The sequence below is a fragment of the Pseudorca crassidens genome, chromosome 10 (genome assembly GCF_039906515.1).
Source record: "Pseudorca crassidens isolate mPseCra1 chromosome 10, mPseCra1.hap1, whole genome shotgun sequence".
Lineage (NCBI taxonomy): Eukaryota > Metazoa > Chordata > Mammalia > Artiodactyla > Delphinidae > Pseudorca > Pseudorca crassidens.
The window spans coordinates 69,426,626-69,444,249 of record NC_090305.1 but is presented as its reverse complement, the minus strand read 5'-3'; the positions used below and the strand labels follow the sequence as shown (position 1 = coordinate 69,444,249).

At 60.1% G+C, this 17,624-nt stretch overlaps 1 protein-coding gene across 9 annotated transcripts; it reads right to left on the bottom strand.

Annotated features, from left to right (window-relative positions):
• Positions 1–1,106: 1,106 nt before the first annotated feature.
• Positions 1,107–16,041, bottom strand: SEMA3B (semaphorin 3B). 9 transcript variants are annotated; one of them, XM_067754496.1, is made up of 19 exons: positions 15,605–16,041; positions 9,488–9,882; positions 7,814–7,999; positions 6,976–7,133; positions 6,767–6,829; positions 6,243–6,362; positions 6,070–6,163; positions 5,747–5,866; positions 4,669–4,814; positions 4,462–4,573; positions 4,290–4,359; positions 4,066–4,210; positions 3,489–3,708; positions 3,140–3,231; positions 3,022–3,063; positions 2,627–2,784; positions 2,475–2,530; positions 2,243–2,382; positions 1,107–1,882 (listed from the first exon to the last, which is right to left on the bottom strand). In XM_067754496.1, exons 3-19 carry the CDS (start codon positions 7,920–7,922, stop codon positions 1,481–1,483), a joined length of 2,247 nt encoding a protein of 748 aa, XP_067610597.1. In that variant the 5' UTR covers positions 7,923–7,999; positions 9,488–9,882; positions 15,605–16,041; the 3' UTR covers positions 1,107–1,480. The 9 variants fall into 9 exon arrangements, 8 of the variants coding, with proteins under 8 accessions (XP_067610597.1, XP_067610596.1, XP_067610595.1 ...); XM_067754495.1 differs by lacking the exon at positions 15,605–16,041 and adding an exon at positions 12,135–12,260 and having other exon boundaries at positions 9,488–10,884; XM_067754494.1 differs by lacking the exon at positions 15,605–16,041 and adding an exon at positions 12,135–12,260 and having other exon boundaries at positions 9,488–10,793.
• Positions 16,042–17,624: the final 1,583 nt, after the last annotated feature.

The following is a 17,624-nucleotide window of genomic DNA, read 5'->3' as shown; positions in this document are numbered from 1 at the left end:
TTGATTACCTTCTGACAGAACAAGGCAGAATCTGTGGGATAACTATTACTTCCTGCTGCACCTAAATCAGTGTCACAGGACAGACAGAAGTTAATAGTAAAGAAATATACACCCAAGCAGAATGGCTTCACAATTTTGGCAGGGGTGATACCGCCTCCGTCGTCTGGTCAGCAGTTAGGGAAGCCCTCCCAAAGTTAACCTGATTCCTTCCCTTTCTAGGCTCTCTTGTGGCTATTACTGTTCTTCTCCTTTTTGGCCCTTGTCTGTTTAAGCTTTTGGTTAAGTTTGTGTTTTCTAGGCTTCAACAGTTTCAAGGAAGGCTCATGATGGCTCAAGGATTTCAACCCACTCCAGCCAAGGGTAACCCAGGTCCCTAAAACAGTCAGCAAGGGACTTCTATACCTATAGGGTAGGTTAGGATCTGCAGCCCCTGTCCAGCAGGAAGACATTTCAGAAGAAGAAGACCTCCGGTCCCTTAATCCTTAAAAATAAAGGGTGTAGAATCCCTCAGGGGGGAATGAGACAGGCTGGGACCTGAGACCCTTTGCTGCAGTGCTTACACCTGGACAAACATCTCCTGGAGCAACAGAATACAAGAAACTCTAAGGGAGTAAAAATAACCACACACACCTGCAACTGGGGCAAATTATGAGCAAGACGCAAAAAAACCAAAAACCCAACTGCCACTTCTGAGGTGTTGGGAGCAAAAGCAGGGGTCTACTCAGGATTCCTGCCCACGACACCACCAAGAGGGTGGGCAGACCACCTAAGTCACCCCTCTGGCCTGACCCATGGATGTGCCCCTACTCTCACTCCATTTAAGGAACCAGCTCGGAGCCACCCTCCCCCAAACGCTTGTTCCCCCAGCAAGCAAGCAAGGGCACCTGTTGCTTGTTGGGCACCTGTTTCTTATTTTCACTCCCTTGTTCTGCAGCATGAGCCCCAATAAAGCCTTGCCCGAATTTCTCCTCTGGCCTCTTACCAACTTCTATTGATTAAAGAGTCCAAGAACCTGGGTCAGTAACACTAAGACCAGCGGCTGTCTGATGGGGCCGTTCCAGCTTCAGCTGATAACATGTTTATTGCATTAGTACAGTCGGCCTGCCCCACCCCCACCCCCACCCCAGCCTGTTCACAGCTTTCTGCTCACTGCCCAAGGAGGTGGCCCTTCCCCCAGGGTGGGCATCCTGGGCACCTCCCCCACCCAGGTCGTTGCTCGGGGACCCTGCTTCTCTGCCTCCTCCTGACCAGCTGGACCCTGTGCGCAGCCTGGGCCACCCCTATCGGGGTTGCATTCAAGGATTATTCTCTGTTAATAAATAAGCCGGCATGGCTGCCTGTTGGCCAGGGCCTGTCGGGTCGGTGTCTTCCCTCCACCAGGAACCGCTGTGTGCCGGGGCCCTAGCTGCTTCCCAGGGTCTGACCGCCCCCTCTCTCTGCTGCTGCCACCTCCCCAGTCCCCAGTGTGGGGACGGCCGAGTCACCAGTGCGCTGCGCTGCGCGGCCCCCGCTCAGCACGCAGTTCTGGGGCGTGTGTCCTCCGGTTGCGGCCCTTCCTCCGCGACTCGGGAGGCGGTGGGCGCGGCGCGGGCTGCGGACGACACATTCGCAGGGAGTTCGTACCACCGCCGCCCGGCTCCACCAGCTGCAGGAAGTCCCGGTACCAGAGCTTGGGGCCCGGCGGCGCAACGGGCGCAGCATCCTCGGTCCGGGCCAGCCTTTCAGCCTGCGCAGCACTCAGCACGTGCAGCGCCAGGCGACGCATTGGCTGCGAAAAGCCCTGCTCCACGGCTGCGCACAGGTACACGCCTGAGTCCCCACGCCGCAACCAGCGAAGCAGCAGGCCCCGCATCGTGCGTTCGGCTCGCTCCTCTGCGGGCACCTGCAGGCCGGATCAGCGTGAGGCTGACGTTAGGGAACAGGGCGGAGCTCGCCTGAACGTGGGGGCGCGTCAGAGACCCTCCCCAGTGGGCGGAGAAAGGGCGGGGCTTCGTTCGGACTGGGCTGGGGCGCGGGCGTCAGGCGCCTAGTTAGAGGAATGGGGCCTCACCAGAATGCGGAGTGCAGGCAAGGGGCCAAACTGGGCGTTAGGGGTCTGGTTGGGCGGAGACTCACTGGGCAGAGCTGGATCGCATCTAGATGTGCGGAGCAGGCCAAGGGCCTCATTAATCAGGGCGCGCACTTCCTGGACGTAGGAGTCGGAACAAGGGCCTGGTTGGGAGGGGAGTGAGGGGAGGCTCACCTGAGTGTAGGCCGCCTCCCCCGCGCGCTGGAAGGTCCACTCCACGCGCGCCTGCAGCGAGCGGGGCTCACACTCCAGGAAGGCGCTACCTCCCTCCACACCGAACACCTTCCGCTCCAGCAGCGCAGGATGGGATGAGTCTGGGGGCAAAGGGAATGTCAGATTCAGACAAGGCAGGGCAGGGTGGGGCAGTCTTTAAGGGATGGGGGGTGAGAGCAGCTGGGACACTCACCCCCGGTGCACAGTGTGCTGGGGTCACCGTTCTTTACATCCTGCCGTCGGAACCTCCTGGGGAGAGGGGACATTAGAGCCTCCGTGAGCCCTTCTTTTAGCCAGGGGCAGATAAAGACTCCCTCCAGGCAGCCCGCCCCTGATCCTACCCACCTCTTGGCACTGGGCTGGAAGCGCGTGCACGCGGCCCCATCCCAGGCGCAGTAAGGGTCACGTGCCAAACAGCATTCGGCACAGGCGCGGCCGTGGGCAGCGCAGCGGTGCAACGGGATCTGGGCCACCCCGCTCCGAGAGGCTACGTACAGTTGGTGCTAGGGGTACAAGGGGCTCCAGGCTGACCTTGGGTGGCCCCGTGCCTGCCTCCCATAGGTCAGGGATCCCTTCCCCCATTTGACAAAAGGGAACACTGAGGTCTCAGGTCCCACAGTCTAGTGAAGGCAGAGCCTGTACTCGAAACCGGGGCTTGTAATTACCAAGAGAAGAATGGGGGTGGGGGCACCTGGGAAGAGGCTGGGTCCATTCCGCCCGCAAGCCTTCTGGTCACTTACCCTCTTGGAGGAGATTTGCATGCTGGTGACAGCAGCTGAGTCCTGAGAGGGAGGAGGGGTGCTGGGATCAGAGCTCCGTGGGGTGGGGGTACCCCAGGCAATGGGGGCTAGGCCTCACCTCAAACATGTGCAGCTCCTCCAGGAGCAGCCCCTCAGCATTAGGCCGGCCACCCTTGGGGACGGAGATCACCTTCAGCACCGTGCCAGCATCTGCAGGGATGAGAAGGCTGAGTGACTCCTTGTGTTCCCTGACAGCCAGGGCCAGGGGTCTCCTCACCTCTGAGGCCTCCACCCTCCGCATGGTTGGGATGGTGAAGAATGTGGGTTGGAGCAATCAGAGCAGCATCCAGGAGATGGGGGCACAGCCCCCCGAAAAATATGGAGATGGGACTGAACAGGGGGAGATTCCTCTAACAGGCCAAAGAGCCTGGGCTGGGTCTTGTGGGTGGTCATAGCAGGACCCTGACCTGTGCCAATGAAGAGGACGTCGTAGTATCCGTCAACAGCTGCTACACGGTCCGCAGTGATCTGGGTGAAGGTGTACCCGGCACCCACTTGTTGGAAGAGGGGGCGCCCCCCCATGGGCAGGACCGAATTGTACATGAGGGGGTGGTTCCGGGCAAACTGGATGACATCATCAGGAAAGTCCTTGGTGGAACTGAAGGTGCCAAAGGTCTTGCTGGGGCACTGGGGGGTGGGAAGGAGGCATGACAAGGATGTGGATATGAAGGCCTGGTGGGCAGCCCTCCACAGGACACCTCCCGGAACCTGGAGCATGTGTGAGTGTGTGTGTGCGTGCGCACGCACAGGGGGCGGGTGTTGGACAGAGCCCTGCCCTGGGAATCTGAGAGAGGAGCTCCAGCCTTGCCTTTGGGGGTCTGAGGGGGAAACATGGCCTTCCCCTGAGGAGCCCTGTCTAATGAAGATGATGTTTTCCCACCCATAAAAAAAAGAAGACACAACATTCACCAAGAAAACCCCAGGCCAAATTCTCCACCCCTGAAGCTTTAAGTGGGTTGTGGTGGGAATCCCTGGGCTACGCACCATGCCAGGTCGGGGGTAGGGGACACGGCCCTGGTAGGACACCCACTGGTGCACGGGCCCCTCCTTGTGTGCAAAGGGTCCCAGGAAAGCCCGGCGCACATCATTCATGCTGTACACGCACACTGCGGAGCCCTGGAAGATGCTGCTGCAGGTGAAGATGTAAGTGGAGTAAGGGGCTCAAGTGGGGCCTAGCCAGCCTTGCCCCACTACCTCCCACACCTCACCTGGTCGTGGAGAAGACAGCATAGAGCAGCGGGGTCCAGCGATCCCGCGAGGACAGCAGGAACACGTCCTCTGCAGGGAAGGGACCAAGTTGGGGGAGGGTGCACAGCCAGGCTCAGGGTCTGCGCCCCTGCGCCCCCTCCCCACACCCCATCCTCCATTATTGGCACTTACGGAGCTGGTCAAAGTTCGTATCGCCCTCAGCACCGGGCACTGAGCACACCAGCCGCGCCTTCAGGAACGTAGTCCACTTGTTGACCAGGCTGCGCTGGCCACCCACGTCGTTCTGCGGGGTCAGTAGGAGGGGATGAGGGCGAGGCCCCAACAGACAGGCAAAGGGGCGGTGGCAGGATCACCGAATGTGGCCCAGGGACTCCTCACCCTGCAGAGCTGGCCAACGCGGGACACAGACAGGCGTCCCAGGGCCGGCGTGGCCTCCACTGCCGACTCACGGAAGAAGAAGTAGATCTTGTCGTCGTCCGGGTTCTCACTCTCCGGGATCCAAAAGACCTTGACAAACTTGGGCTCTGACCACAGCAGTAGGCATGGGGTCAGCAAGGTCCTGGCCCTGCCCCCTGCTAGGAGGCCCAGGCACTGCCTCCCCTTTCTTTCGTGCCGGCAGAAGCCCTCAGGGCAGCAGCTGACCACCCAGCCTCTGGGACCAAGTTCAGATGCTGCTCCCCGAGGACACAATCGAAAGAAAGAGGGCCTGCGAGTCAAGAAGAAGCCACGAGAGGGCAGCAGAGACCATGGCTACCTGGGCCCACAGGCAAGCAGACCCTGGCCAGTGGTGGGCCTCTCGCCTCTCCCCTGGCAGTTCTCTATGCCAGTGGGCCAAGAAAGGAGGGATATGGGGTACCTGGTTTTACCTTCACTCATGAATCTTCCTCTCTAGCAGGAAGTAGATGCCCCCACTCCTGCTTCAAATACTCTGCTGGGTCTCATCACTCTTAGAATCTACCCTGGCCCTACCCTGTGCTGACAGTCCGGACCCCTTATCATTGCTCCCTTCATGAGTCTGTTCCTTGGCTTGTTCCTGCCCCCAGGGTCTTTGCACTAATTATTCCCTCTGCTTGGAATGCTCTTATGCTCTTCCCGCAATCCTGCTGTGTTTTGGGCATTAGCACATACCTTTTCTCAGCAGGGTATCTTCCTTTCCCCAACCCTCCCATCACCACCACCGCTGCCTAGTCTCCTTTTCCCTTCCTCTCCATTCTCTCATTATATCTCCTGGCCATTGGAACTGATCTTATTGTGTATTAGATCTGAGGTCTGTGAACTCAAAGAGGGCACGGGCCATATCTATCTTGTCCACCCTGCGACCCAGTGCCTAGTGCAGGGCTTGACCCAGGGTAGCTACCTGGTGAGCACTCACTGCTCACTCCCTTTATGGGCCTTACTCAGCACCTGCTCTGTTGGAGATGAGGGCCCCCTCCCAACAGTCCCACCAGTCTTTCACCGTTGAGCCAGCGGGAATCGTGTGGTTCCGTTCGGAGACTTGGACGATGACCCAAGCTGCGGAAGATGGTAAAGTCCCGGCCCATGAGGTCTGCGGCTACTCCCGAGTACAGCTCTTCCCCTGTAGACACGGCAAGGCTGCTTAGTGAAACCAAAGGCTCTTGTGGTGGGTTGGGGGCACTATGGAGCTCTGGGGGCTCTTGGGGAGTCAGTGAGGCTATGGGGGATCCCTGGGGCTCTAGGGAGGGTCTTGGGACTTTGTGAGATACTAGAGTCTCTGAGGGGTTCCAGGAGCTCTCTTGGGGCCCCAGCCTTTGGACTCACCCACCAGCACGGAGGCAGCCCGATGCCTGGGGTCATAAGGACTCTTGCCCTTGCCATCCTCTAGCCTTCGAAGGTCCAGCCGGAGCATGGGCTCCTGGGAGGCAGGGGGGAGTTGTTACTGTAGGCCCTTTCTTACCCTCCCAACCTCCCTCCCTGACCAGACCTAGCCTTACCTCCAGCCGCTGGCCCACCTCCACAAATGCACAGGTTGGGTGGAAGGCCCCTGTGCCACAGGCCAGCAAGTGGGTGCGGTTGTAGGCATGCAGCAACTTCACGAAGTTCATGCACTCAGTCTAGCGCGCACGTGGGCAGGGGCAGGAACAATGAGGCCTCCCCCAGGGAGGTGGCCTTAAGGGCTCCCAGCTCACCAGTGGCACTCCCACCCCTTCTTTTCTGCATTAGCCCAGGCCAGTACTAACATGGGCTCTAGGGGCTCAGGTGCCCTTGGTGACCAGCCCGGCTCACCTCTCACCAGAATGGGTTCATTGGGAAGCATGCCTGCATTGCCCCCCATGACGCAGAGGCCTCCAAGAAGAATCACATAGCCCCCACCCTGACTCACTACCTCTGGACTTCAGCCACCTCAACCCTCCTGCCCCCATCATAGCCAGAACAGGCAGGCTTCTGTTTTAGCACTGCCCATCTCTAGAGTGAGGGGCTGACCCTCCCCACTCCCACCCAGGCAGCCAACACTCACGCCAATGTCCTTCCCTGCCCAGTTGCACTCCTCTCGCCATTCCACAGGGGCCGGCCAGGCCAGCTATGGGGAGGGTGGGGGAGGGAGAACACAGGTCAGGGACTCAGGATGTTCTCTATGCTGAGGGTGTCGTCCACTCAGGGGGCCCATCCTCCAGGAAGCCTGGAGTGGGGTCCCGGGGCGGTGCTGAGGCTGGGGGTCCCTGGCACCTTCTTGGCCCGCTTGCTAATGTTGTCCAGGCTGAGGGAGGCCACATGGTTCTCAGCGCCCACAAACAGGCGCCCACGCTCCTCATCCAGCAGCAGAGCTTCGTAGCAGCAGGTCCTCTCCAGCCTGAAGGTCCGGAGACCGTGCTGGGCCTGGAGCTCTGTGGGGTGGGGACACCACTGAGGATTCGCCAGTCATGCTAGGAGCTTCTTCCAGGCCAAGGTTGTACATGTGACCTGGCCCACACACATGTGAATTTACACGCGTGTGAGTTTACACTCAGGGGGACAGGCCCACCCAGGGTCAGAGCTTCCACGGGGGGCAGTGCAGCCCACCCCTGCCCCCATGGGGGAAGGAGGTGGAGCTTCTAGGGCAACCTCAGACAAGTAGTGTCTCCAGGCGAGTGCACGGGGAGGCAAGGGTTCTGGGGTAGGCCTGCATGTTGGGACAGCCAGAACCCCAACCCCAAAGTCAGGCTGAGGGTTCTCTGCCACCAGCCTAGGTTCAGTATGATACCACTGCCTAGTAACCACCCTGTGTAGGGGGTGTGGGAAGGGGGCTCTAACAGTCCCCACACCTCAACTTCCCTGGGAGCAGGGGATGGAACAGAGGCAGGATCTGTTGCCATGCTTCCTGGGAAAGCATGAGGAGAATGTGGGCAGAGAGCTTGGGGACTGAGGCCAGGAAAGGGTTAATTGGAGATGGCCTGAGCGTGCCCCCAATCCAACCCAGCCGGTGGCACACACACAGTGCAACAGCCAACACAACGCCCCCTACCCACACTGGGCCCCTTTCCTGCCCACCCTGAGGTGGGCCCTCCCGCCTGCCAGGTGCACCTACCTTGGAAGGAGAGGCGAAGGCGTGGCGTGCTGGGGGCAGCACCCCCCAGCACTGCCACCCAGAGCAGAGCCAGGCCTGGGATCATGGCGGCGGCCTCAGCCCGCCCCATCCCTGCAGCTCAGGGAGCTCAGGGTTCAGCGGGCGTGTGTGGAGGAGCCTTGAGCCACCCTGGACTCTGCCCCGGATCTGGAAGAGAAGGAGCTGCAGCGAGAGCTAGGGAGGGAGGCTGGGGGGAGTCCCCAGGGATCAGATTACAGCCCCTAGGGGAAAGAGGCTGGGGGGTCGCATTCCACTTGCAAGTCCTCCTCTCCCTTGGAGGGTGCCCTGCCTGGCCACAATCACAGACACACCCACGCTGGGCACACCATCGGGGTCAACCCCATACTGGCAGGCGCCTGCCCCACCACGTCACCCTCCCCAGTAACCCGCCCTCATGTACACACACCCACAGGCATTAATTCACAAACTCTGCATGCCTACGTCATGCCAGCCTGGGACTGGGGCTGGGGGCAGTGGGGCACACAGACAAGGTCCTCCTGCAGGAGGGGGCAGAGTACCAACAAGGACTCAGATTGGTGCAGTCATTGCAGTGGTGCCAAGTGCAATGAGCAAAACAAGACAGTCATGGGTGTGCCGGTAACAGGAGGGGGGTCAGGCCTCTGGAGGTAGCTGTGCACCCACGGGCCCACAGAGGAACAGAAGCACATTTGGAGCTGGCGCCAATGGTGTGGGCGTCTGTGAGTGTGAATGTGCTTCTAAGGATCCCTTTGTGTATCTGTATTCTGTAGTGAGTATGTGTGTGTGTAGTGTGTATGCAGGCATATGTGTACATATCTATGTGAAACCATGTGGCATGTGTGTTGTATTACACATGTAGGTGTGGCATGCATGTGTGCACACACGGCATTGTATGCATGTCTACACAGTGTGTACATGTCTGGGGTGTACACTTTGTAAGTACATACGTGTTTGTGTTGCACATGTGTGTACGTGTTTGTGCACAAGTGTGTGAGTCTCTCTGGACATGCAGGTGAGCAAATATTATAACCGCAGCGTCAATCACTGCCTTCAACTCTGAAACACTCCGGAAACCCACTTCTCAGAGGGATAAGTGCAGCCGGGAGACCCAGGGCTGGGCAGACGCCTCAGTTTCTGATTTGGGAGCTGCTCCTACTTGGATCCAGCAGCCCCAGCTTTTTGCTTGACCTCTCTCTCCCCACCCCAGAGGGTGGGAGGGGCTGGTCACACACAGAAATTCTGTGAGCTCAGACTTCAGACCCAAGAGGAATCAAGTGGGGAGAGCCAAGGGCCTAAAGCAGATTCTCACCCCCAGCTCGGGTGAGCTGCCCTTCCCTCTCCAGCCTCCAGAGTCTCCCTGAGCCTCTCCATCCCGTCTTCGCCCTCAGGGTTTCCCCATCTTTGAGACCCTCCACTTCTCTGAGCCAGAGCCCTTCCCTGGACCTCTCAGATGGGGTCAGGCTCTGGCTGCAATGTCCACCCTCTTTCCCAGAAGTTGGCTGGGCAGGTGCCGGGCACAGTAGCCCTGGCGTGGGGCTAGGTCCTGGGGTGCATTCAAGCAAGGGGCACAGCTGCCGGGGCACGTTCCAGACTGCTCTCCCCAAACCCCCGCCTAGCTCTGCCGCTTCCAGACCCCTCCCACCCTAGGACTCCCACCTCCCTCCTTCCTTCCACTGACACTTGCCGCTGCCTCTTCTGGGCCCGTGAGGTCTGCGACGTCACAAAACACCAGGTTGCCTTCCCACACTCCACCGAGAGCTCCGGCATCAGCGGCTCCTCACCCTGGCCCCTTCTCACCCTGCAGAAGGGGAGAAGCCGAGGGGCCCTAGGGCACCCTCTGACGGCTCCTTTAAGGAGAAGCCCCCGCCCCCACCAAGCCAGCCGCGCCCCGCCGTCAAGTTTACGGGGCGGATCGGGTGACTGGGCAGGCAGCCGGACCGGCTGGAGTTGGTGGCCAGAGCGGAGCGGGCACAAGGGAGGGGCGGGTAGGGCCGACCCCTCCCCCCGTAGGGCTTCAGAGCAACAGGATGCCCCACGCAGTGGTCCTGGAACTGAGGCCGGCAGTCAAGGCAAATAAGGAAAAAGCAATAGAGACCCCCTAGCCCCAGGCAGCTCTGGCAGAGGGATTGGTCAGATGGGGCACCCCCAGGGACTCGTTTCTTCACTTGTCCCTCCATAGCTGGGGAGCTGGAGGTGGGTAATGAGGGGCTCAGCTGCCATCTCAGTCCCCAGGAGCCAGCTGGGAAGGGCCGGTCAGGGTCAGAGGTCGGAGCGGGGGTTCTCAGGTGGAGGTTTGATGGGCCCCCAAGACCCTGCCCCAGTCCTTCCTTAGGGCTTGGGCCACTTAGTACTTCTGCCACCTGGCTGGCAGTGGCTTTGATGACAGCCAGTCTGGGGCGGGAGAAGAGAGCCAGAGGGGCAGGCAGGGCAGGGAGGCAGGCGGCAAGTCTCACTTCTGCACTGCAGGGTGTGGGACCATCCAGAGCCCCGTCATGACCGGTGGTCCCATGTCTCTGCTGGCAGGTGAGGGGCATTCTATGCCATCTCCATGAACTTCAGTCTTTCTTCCAAGGTTGAAGGTGGGAGGAACTGCCCCACCGAACACAGAGTGAGGTACCCAAGGGGGCTTCAAGGATAGGATGGGGCTCCTACACCTCAGCGCCTCAGTTGGGAAGGGTCTGGGGTCTTGGCCTAAAGGTGAGTCTGGTGGACACACCCTGTTTGTACTGCCAGGTCTACTTCCTTGGAGGGGTTGAATGTTGACAATGGTCAAGGGGGGCCCTCAGGTCCACCTGGGTGAACATACCAGCGCTTGAGGGTGGGCTTCCACCCCTCAATCCCCCCAAAATGCATCCTGCTGCATCCTCCCCAAGGCTATCAGCAGCTCCTCAGGGGTCTGTGAGGGAGGCCACGTGGGCACTTCAAGTGTGCATGGTTCTGCTGCCCATCTCCTGCCGAGTCCCTGGAGTAGAAGTGTCTGTGTCCATCCAGGGTGGGGCCATGCCCCTCTTTCCTGAACCTCAGGCCTGGTGTTTCTGGCCCAGCCTGGCTGGCTGGTGGGCAGGTGAAGGGTGGGGGTTAGTGGGAGGACCAGGGGCCTTCAGGAGGGGGAGTGGGGGTGACATAACCCTGCCTGAGCTCCTGGGCTTCCAGGATGTGGCCTCTCCCTCCTCCCAGGCTCTTTTGCCTTGGACCTGGGCAGCGTCCCCTGGCCTCATGCAAGCAAACAAAATTCTTTGGCTGTTTACAATTTTCCACCCAAGCAGCCAAGATCAGCAAGTACCTTTGAGGTCCCTACCCAACTGCACGGTACCCCCTACTTGCCCCCACTGCTTTTAGTTCTTCAGGCCCAGGTCCCAGCCTCTGTTTCATCCCCACCCCCAACCCAGTGTCCATACTGGAAAATGGGACCAGGACCCCCCACCATCTGTCCAACACCCTGGGACTCAACCCCCAGCTGAAGGGACTGGGCTGTTCCTGGCTCACCTGAGCCCTTGGCATTGCCTTCCCACTTCCAGATGTGTCCCCCTCCCTGGAGCAGGAAGGGAGATCCCCAGGAGTGGGAGCTAAAGTTGTCCCCATCCCCACAAGGTCTCCTTTCTGCTCCTCAGCCCCAGGTCCCAGCGTATGCAGACCCTGGGTAGGAAACTTATGGAGGCAGCCCCCTAGGGGCAGGGTCACTGGCTGTGGGTCACACTGGGCTCTGGAAGTCCCCAAGGATTCTGGAATCATGCAGCCTGGGCCTGGGTCTCGACAGAACGGAACAAACCAGGGGAGGCAGCTTGGGTCTCTGGTGCTGCCTATCAGTGGCACAGCCTGCCAAGGCCTTGGTTTTTCCTTCTGGAAATAAGTTGATTGTGCCAAGTCCCAGCACCTGGCTCCCCAGCCCTCATCGCCAGCTGGGCCTGCCCCTTGCACCCTGCCTGGACTCTGGGTGGTGCGACTGGGCTGGGGTGAGACATCCATTTGAGGAAGGCTACAGCCAACACTCCCAGTGCCCAGCCTTGGCTGGGTTGGGCCTTGGCTCCCCACTCACACCTGCTTTAGCCATCAGGGCTGGTGGCTCCAAAGTCTCGACCTTTCCCTCTTCCGGTCACATGGGTACTAGGACGTGCTACCCTGAGGACTTAGGCATGGGGGGAGGGAAGCGGTGGAAAGTGGGCCCTGGAAAGCCCAACTGAGGCCTAACTTCCCTGACGATCTGCTACCCACTCCAGGGGATCTCCCAGGAAGGGTCTTTCAGGCATTTCCCTCATCCACCCCCCCACCTGGTTTCCAGGCTCCCCAAGGACCCCCAGCCCACCTTTTTGGAAAGATGAGCTCCTCCCCTCCTTCCTTGCCTGTTCCCTTCTGAGGGCCAAGTCAGAGCTGAGGTGGAGGGGCTGAGGGAGGGGCCGCCCGGAACCCTGGGCCTCTAGCTGGGGCCCTACCCCCACCCGCTCCGCCCCAGCCCTCCGCCTCCTTCACATTCCTCCCTGGCTGAGGTCAGCCCCTCCGCGATGGGGGAGCCCCCCCCACCAGCCACATCACAGCTCTTCACTCACTTCTGTTTTCTTCGTTGCCCAACGGGGGTGGGGGGTGGGGGGAAGAGGGGCCTGGGGGTGGGGCCTCCCTCTCCTCTCCTTCTCCATTGCCTGGGGGAGGGGGGGAGGAGTTGCCAGGAATGCGGCAAAGTAGACTCCGGAGGCACCCTGTACTCATTAACATACATTAACATAAATGCTACATTCCCTTACTAGTCAGGGGGAGAGACTCTCAGGAGTACTGGTTGGGGGCTCAGGATGCTCTGGGAGGGCAGACCAGAGCCTGCCCCAAGAATCCACTCCCCAGTAGCCAGAGAGGGGTGGGGTTGAATCCTGACTCTGCTGCTCATCAGCTGTGTGTCCCTAGGGGGAGACTGAACCTCTCAGATCACTCTCCTCACTTGCCCTGCCGTTGTAAATGGTGGGCCAGGCAGGTCTGGCACACTGTGGGGTACACAGGTGTGTACTCCAGTTGTCATCTCAGCGCTGGGCAGCCTTTGGCATGCAGGCCTGGAGGCCTCGAGGGAGTCACTGCTGCCCCTTCCAGCCCAGCTTCATGGGGCCCTTTCTCAGGCTTGACTCCCCTCCTGCCCCCTTCCCTCCCCCTCCCCACCCCGCCACAAGCCCAGCCCCCAGCACAACACCCTGACGCTCCACCTGAACCTCCTTCTCTCCCCAGCCGCTGGGGATTCCTCAATCTTCTTACTCCACAGATCTCCAACCCACCCCCAGCAGTGCCCATGCCCACACCCTCCTCCCTCCAGGGAGCCCCCAACTCAGGGAGGACTTCTGTCTCCTTTAAGATAGAACAAGGCCCCAGCTCCTTTCCCTGCAGCTTGAAGCCTGACCCCTTCCCCAGGTACCCAGCCTGGGGGTCCCCGTGGTCCTTCTGCCAGTTCTCCTCCCAGTGCCTCCCCTCTGCGGTACCCTGCCTCCCCAGCTCCTCACTCAGAGGACTTGCTGAAGCCCGCGGACATCCCAGGCTCTTAGCCAGGCATTCACACGCGCCTCCCTGGCTCGGCCCTGGCTAACCCTGCCAGCGCTCCAGCTACCCCATCTCTGGGAGGTGGCAGCTGTTCCTTTGCTAGGACTTAGCTTGGGCTGTGCCCTGTGCCCTTTTGCCACCTGCTGGACTTTTCCTCATCACCCACTACCCACTTTTCTCTGTGAAGCCCCAGGTGCTTATAACACCAGGTCCAAGCCTCTCTTCAGGGCTCTGGGTTCCCCAGCAACCACCATCCCATCCCTTGGGGGCCCCAGGCACAGGGAAGCGAGAGACACAGTGCCCACAGGAAGCCCGGCCACCTTCCTGGGCCTGCTGAACCTGGGTGAGGATGGGGGGTTGATGGAGAAGAGAGACTTCAGCCCCCTTCAGGATTCAGTCACTCAGGCCTTGACTCCCTCCACCCACAATGAGGTCAGAAAACAGAGTAAATGCCAAAGAATGTCAAACTGATTTTTCTCCTAAATAAGATCACCTGTGAGGTCAAGTCTCCTGTAAGGGTGGAAACCAAAGCAGGGAAAAGAAAGAGATCCATGGCCTTGACCCCTGCTCCCTTGGATACCAGTGCCCGTTGCTGTGTGGTTAACTGAGGAGCTGATTGGCTGGCAGGCATGGACATACTTGGGGTCACACGGCTGCATGCAGACCTCAGCTGGCTTGAGGCTCTCCTTGGTGGTGTGCTGGGAGCTGGCTTCCGCTTTGGGGGTTCAAGGGGGACTTGGCGGGGGGCTTCCCTGGTGGTGCAGTGGTTAAGAATCCGCCTGCAAATGCAGGGGATACAGGTTCGAGCCCTGGTCTGGGAAGATCCCACATGCCATAGAACAACTAAGCCCGTGTGCCACAGCTACTGAGCCTGCACTCTAGAGCCCGCGCACCACAACTACGGAAGCCCACGTGCCTAGAGCCCATGCTCCGCAACAAGAGAAGCCACCGCAATGAGAAGCCCGCGCACAGCAACTAAGACCCAACGCAGCCAAAAATAAATTTTTTAAAAAGGCGGCGGGGGACAGACTTGGGGGAATGCACAGCCTCACACCAGGGATGAGGTCCCCTAGGATCTCTTTTGGGGCAACAGACCCAAGGATTGGGGTCAGTGGTTTGGGAGTGGGCCTGGACCCAGAACTCAGCCAAGGGAAGCTGCAGTCCCGTCCCTGACTCCCAGGGCAAGTAGGACCTGGCTGGCCATGCCACAGGCCAGGTGGCTGGAGTCAGGACTTGTATTCTCCAGCCTTAATGGCTGGCTTGGCATTCTGGGGTGGGGGGGGATGGCTCTGAGGGGAGTGGGAGGATTTCCTGACCTCAGGAGGAGCTATGGGGCTGCCCCGAAACGTGGTAAGGGGTTATTCTAGGTCTTGGAATCTCCTACAGCCTCAGAGGATCCAGTCCTAATGGGGTCCCCTCCCCTTTCTGCACCTGGCATCTGGGCCTCCACCCACCTGCTGGGGGTGGGAGGTCTGGCCCAGGGGAGCTGGAAAGTGGCTACAGGCCAGGGCTGGCTTCTCCCCACAGGGTCTCCCTACATCCTTCCCTCTTCAGAACTCTCTCTCAGAGCTTGTCTCTTTCTCTCTTCCCAGCCGTTTCCCCACCCACCCCACCCTCCCAAATGGGTTAAAAATAGCCAGGCTGCTACCACATCAGTAGCCTGAGCAACTATTTGGAGTGGGGTGGGCCCTCTGGGAGATGGATCAGCCTTGTGGTGGTCCCCACTGGCTGGAGACAGCCTACCTCAAACTGGGATCCACAGCTTGGTCTGGGAGCAGGAGCCTGGGTCCTTTGCCTGGCCCTGCCTCAGGATCCTGAGCCTCATAGAAGCAGCTACCCATGGGTGGGGTCAGGAAGATGGGCCTTCTTAGGCTGGGAGAACGCTGGGGGACACACAGCCAAGGAGCACTGAATCTCTGGCTCTCCTCACCCAGGGATGCGGGACGGCTGAGGTACAGCCCTGAACAGTTCTAGGCAATGGGGGGATCCCCAGGAGTCACCTTCATGGAGTCCCTCCTGTTGGGGTGCAGGACACCTGGGATGCACCCCCCTGCCTACCGCCCCCCATGGCTGGGAATTTCCCAACCAAGAAAGACAAGGATGAATTGAGAGGCCGCCCCCACCAGTGCTGGGACAATGAAGCCTTATGCTCTCAAAATCAGAGCAGGGGTAGGAAGGCCAAGGGCAGGTGGGGGCCTAGCTGTCTGCACCCAGGGAAGTACTGCTTGCCAGGAACCCACCCAGACCCATTGCCAAGCCGGGTACAAGGGGATCCTGGCCAGAATCCTGCGTGGCCCACTCAGGGAGGGAGACGCTGGGTTCATCAGGCAGACAATGCCAGCTCGTCAATGGTCCCTCTGTGCAGGGTTCTCCCTCAGGACGGAAGGAAGGAATCATCTCTGTCTCCCGCTTCCTGCTGGGCGGATATCAGGGCACCGGAGCTCCCACCCCGTCCGCACATCTGGGGTTCAGCGGGATCCAGGGCTGACCGCTGAGGGCAGGAAGGGATCCTGGCTTGGACGTGGGATTCTGTTCCCCTTGTCAGTCGGCGATCCTCAGCTCTCAGTGGCAGGGGTAGCAGGAAAGGCCCGAGGGACTGGGGCGGGGACGGGGGGTGGGGGCCGTTGAACTCCTTCCGAGGGGGCGGACACAGCCTCTCATCTCTCGCCAGGACTCGGGACCCCGAGGCCGAGGGGAGACTGGCAGGTGTGCGGAGGCGGGGTCCCAGGTCCCCGGCCCTACCCTCCCACTCGCCCCGCCCTCTCCGCCTCCGCGGCGCCGACCCCGGCCCAGGCCGCTTTGTCCCGCCGAGGGCGCGGAGCCGCCGCCGCCCTACAAAGCTGCCTTTGTGCCCGGCGGCCTCCGCAGGACCCGATGACGTCAGCCTCCGCGACCGGCCCGGCGGGGCCCAGCACGGGCTGCTGCGCCCTCTGGCGGCCGAAGGCGGAAGAGTTCGCCTGGGAGCTCCGCCCAGCAGAGGCGGGCCTTTTACCGAGCCCTTCCCACAGGCTCAGAGGGCTGCAGACCCCTAGGTCCAGGTGCCTTGCCTGGAGCTAGGGGCTCACCCCACAGGCACCCCGGCCCTGTCATCTGCTGCTCCCTCCTCCAGCAATGCACGAGCACTTCCCATAGCCTCATGGAAGGCTCTGCACTGAGAGCCCAACGTAGCCATAGCCCTGCAGCTATCCAGCTGCCCTGCCGGTGGCTACAGTCACACTGAAGTGTAGCCACCTGCCTGTCCCTACCCTCCTCAGGTTTGGAGGGGGACCTCTTGGTCAGAGACCTTTCTGAACATGTCTCAAGGCCCCTGCTGTCCTCAACTTTCTGTTTAGTCAAGCCCAAGGGACTTCAGTTCTGGGCAGGGCTCTGGGCAATGTCTCAGAGCCCTGGCAAAGGACCCAGGAAGAAGGGAGGGTGTGCAGGGGGCTGCAGCCCACCTGGCTGTGTGGCCTCAGCAACGCACACTATCCCTGGGCGCTGGGCCTGGGAGGTCAGAAGTCACATTTCCTTCCGCACTAGACTCATTGGACACTCCTGCTCCCAATGTGGAAGAATCCCTTAGGAGAAGAGCTCCTTAAGAAATCTGCCCCACTGTTCCAGAAGGCTGCCCCAGACCCAAGACTGCAGAGGTGCTGAGGGAAGAGGGGGAGACATGGAGGCCCCAACATGTAAGATGACTAGTCCAAGGGGGAAAACTAAAGTGGTAAGTACTGGGCCTGAGTATGACCTGCGAGCTGAGTGCCCAGGGCCCTGCCACAAGTGAGGATCCAGGTCCAGACTACCATCACCTTGGCACATCTTAGCCTGGGTCTCTGCCCCCTGGAGAGAAGAATGCCGAGCAGTTCTTGGTATTTTTTCTTTCTACATTTTATTATTTCAAACCAGGTGAACAATTCCATAAAACATGTGAAAAAAGCAAGGAAGTGTTCAACACTGAAGGACCCGGGCCTGGGGTGAGGGCATGAGGGGCGTGGCCCCTCAGCAGGCAGCGGCGGTTCCTAGGTTAGCGCTAAGGAGCTACATTTAGGTTAATGGAGCCAGGGCCCAGGGCCGCTGGGGCGGGGCCCTCAGTGACGTTGGCAGTTGTCTGGAACAGCCCTTGAAACCCAGTTCTGTAGAGGGCAGGGCAGGGGCGCCGCCCGCACAGGGGGCAACCAGCAGAGGGATGGGTGTAAACACGCAGACACACTCAAGGCACGGAATCATGGGAAGGGGGTTGGGTGGGTGCTGGTCAGGACCTGACAGTTTTAAATAGTTTTTCTTCTAAAAAGTTTTCTAGGTTTGC

Bases quoted from the DNA above. Each gene is read 5' to 3' on its own strand.
- SEMA3B (XM_067754496.1), bottom strand. From the start codon at position 7,922: ATGGGGCGGGCTGAGGCCGCCGCCATGATCCCAGGCCTGGCTCTGCTC. The intron at 3,709-4,065 runs GTGCGTAGCCCA...CCCACCCCCCAG, and splicing joins CCTACCCCCGACCTGGCATG to TGCCCCAGCAAGACCTTTGG. The intron at 2,383-2,474 runs GTGAGTGTCCCA...CTTTGCCCCCAG, and splicing joins CAGCACACTGTGCACCGGGG to ACTCATCCCATCCTGCGCTG.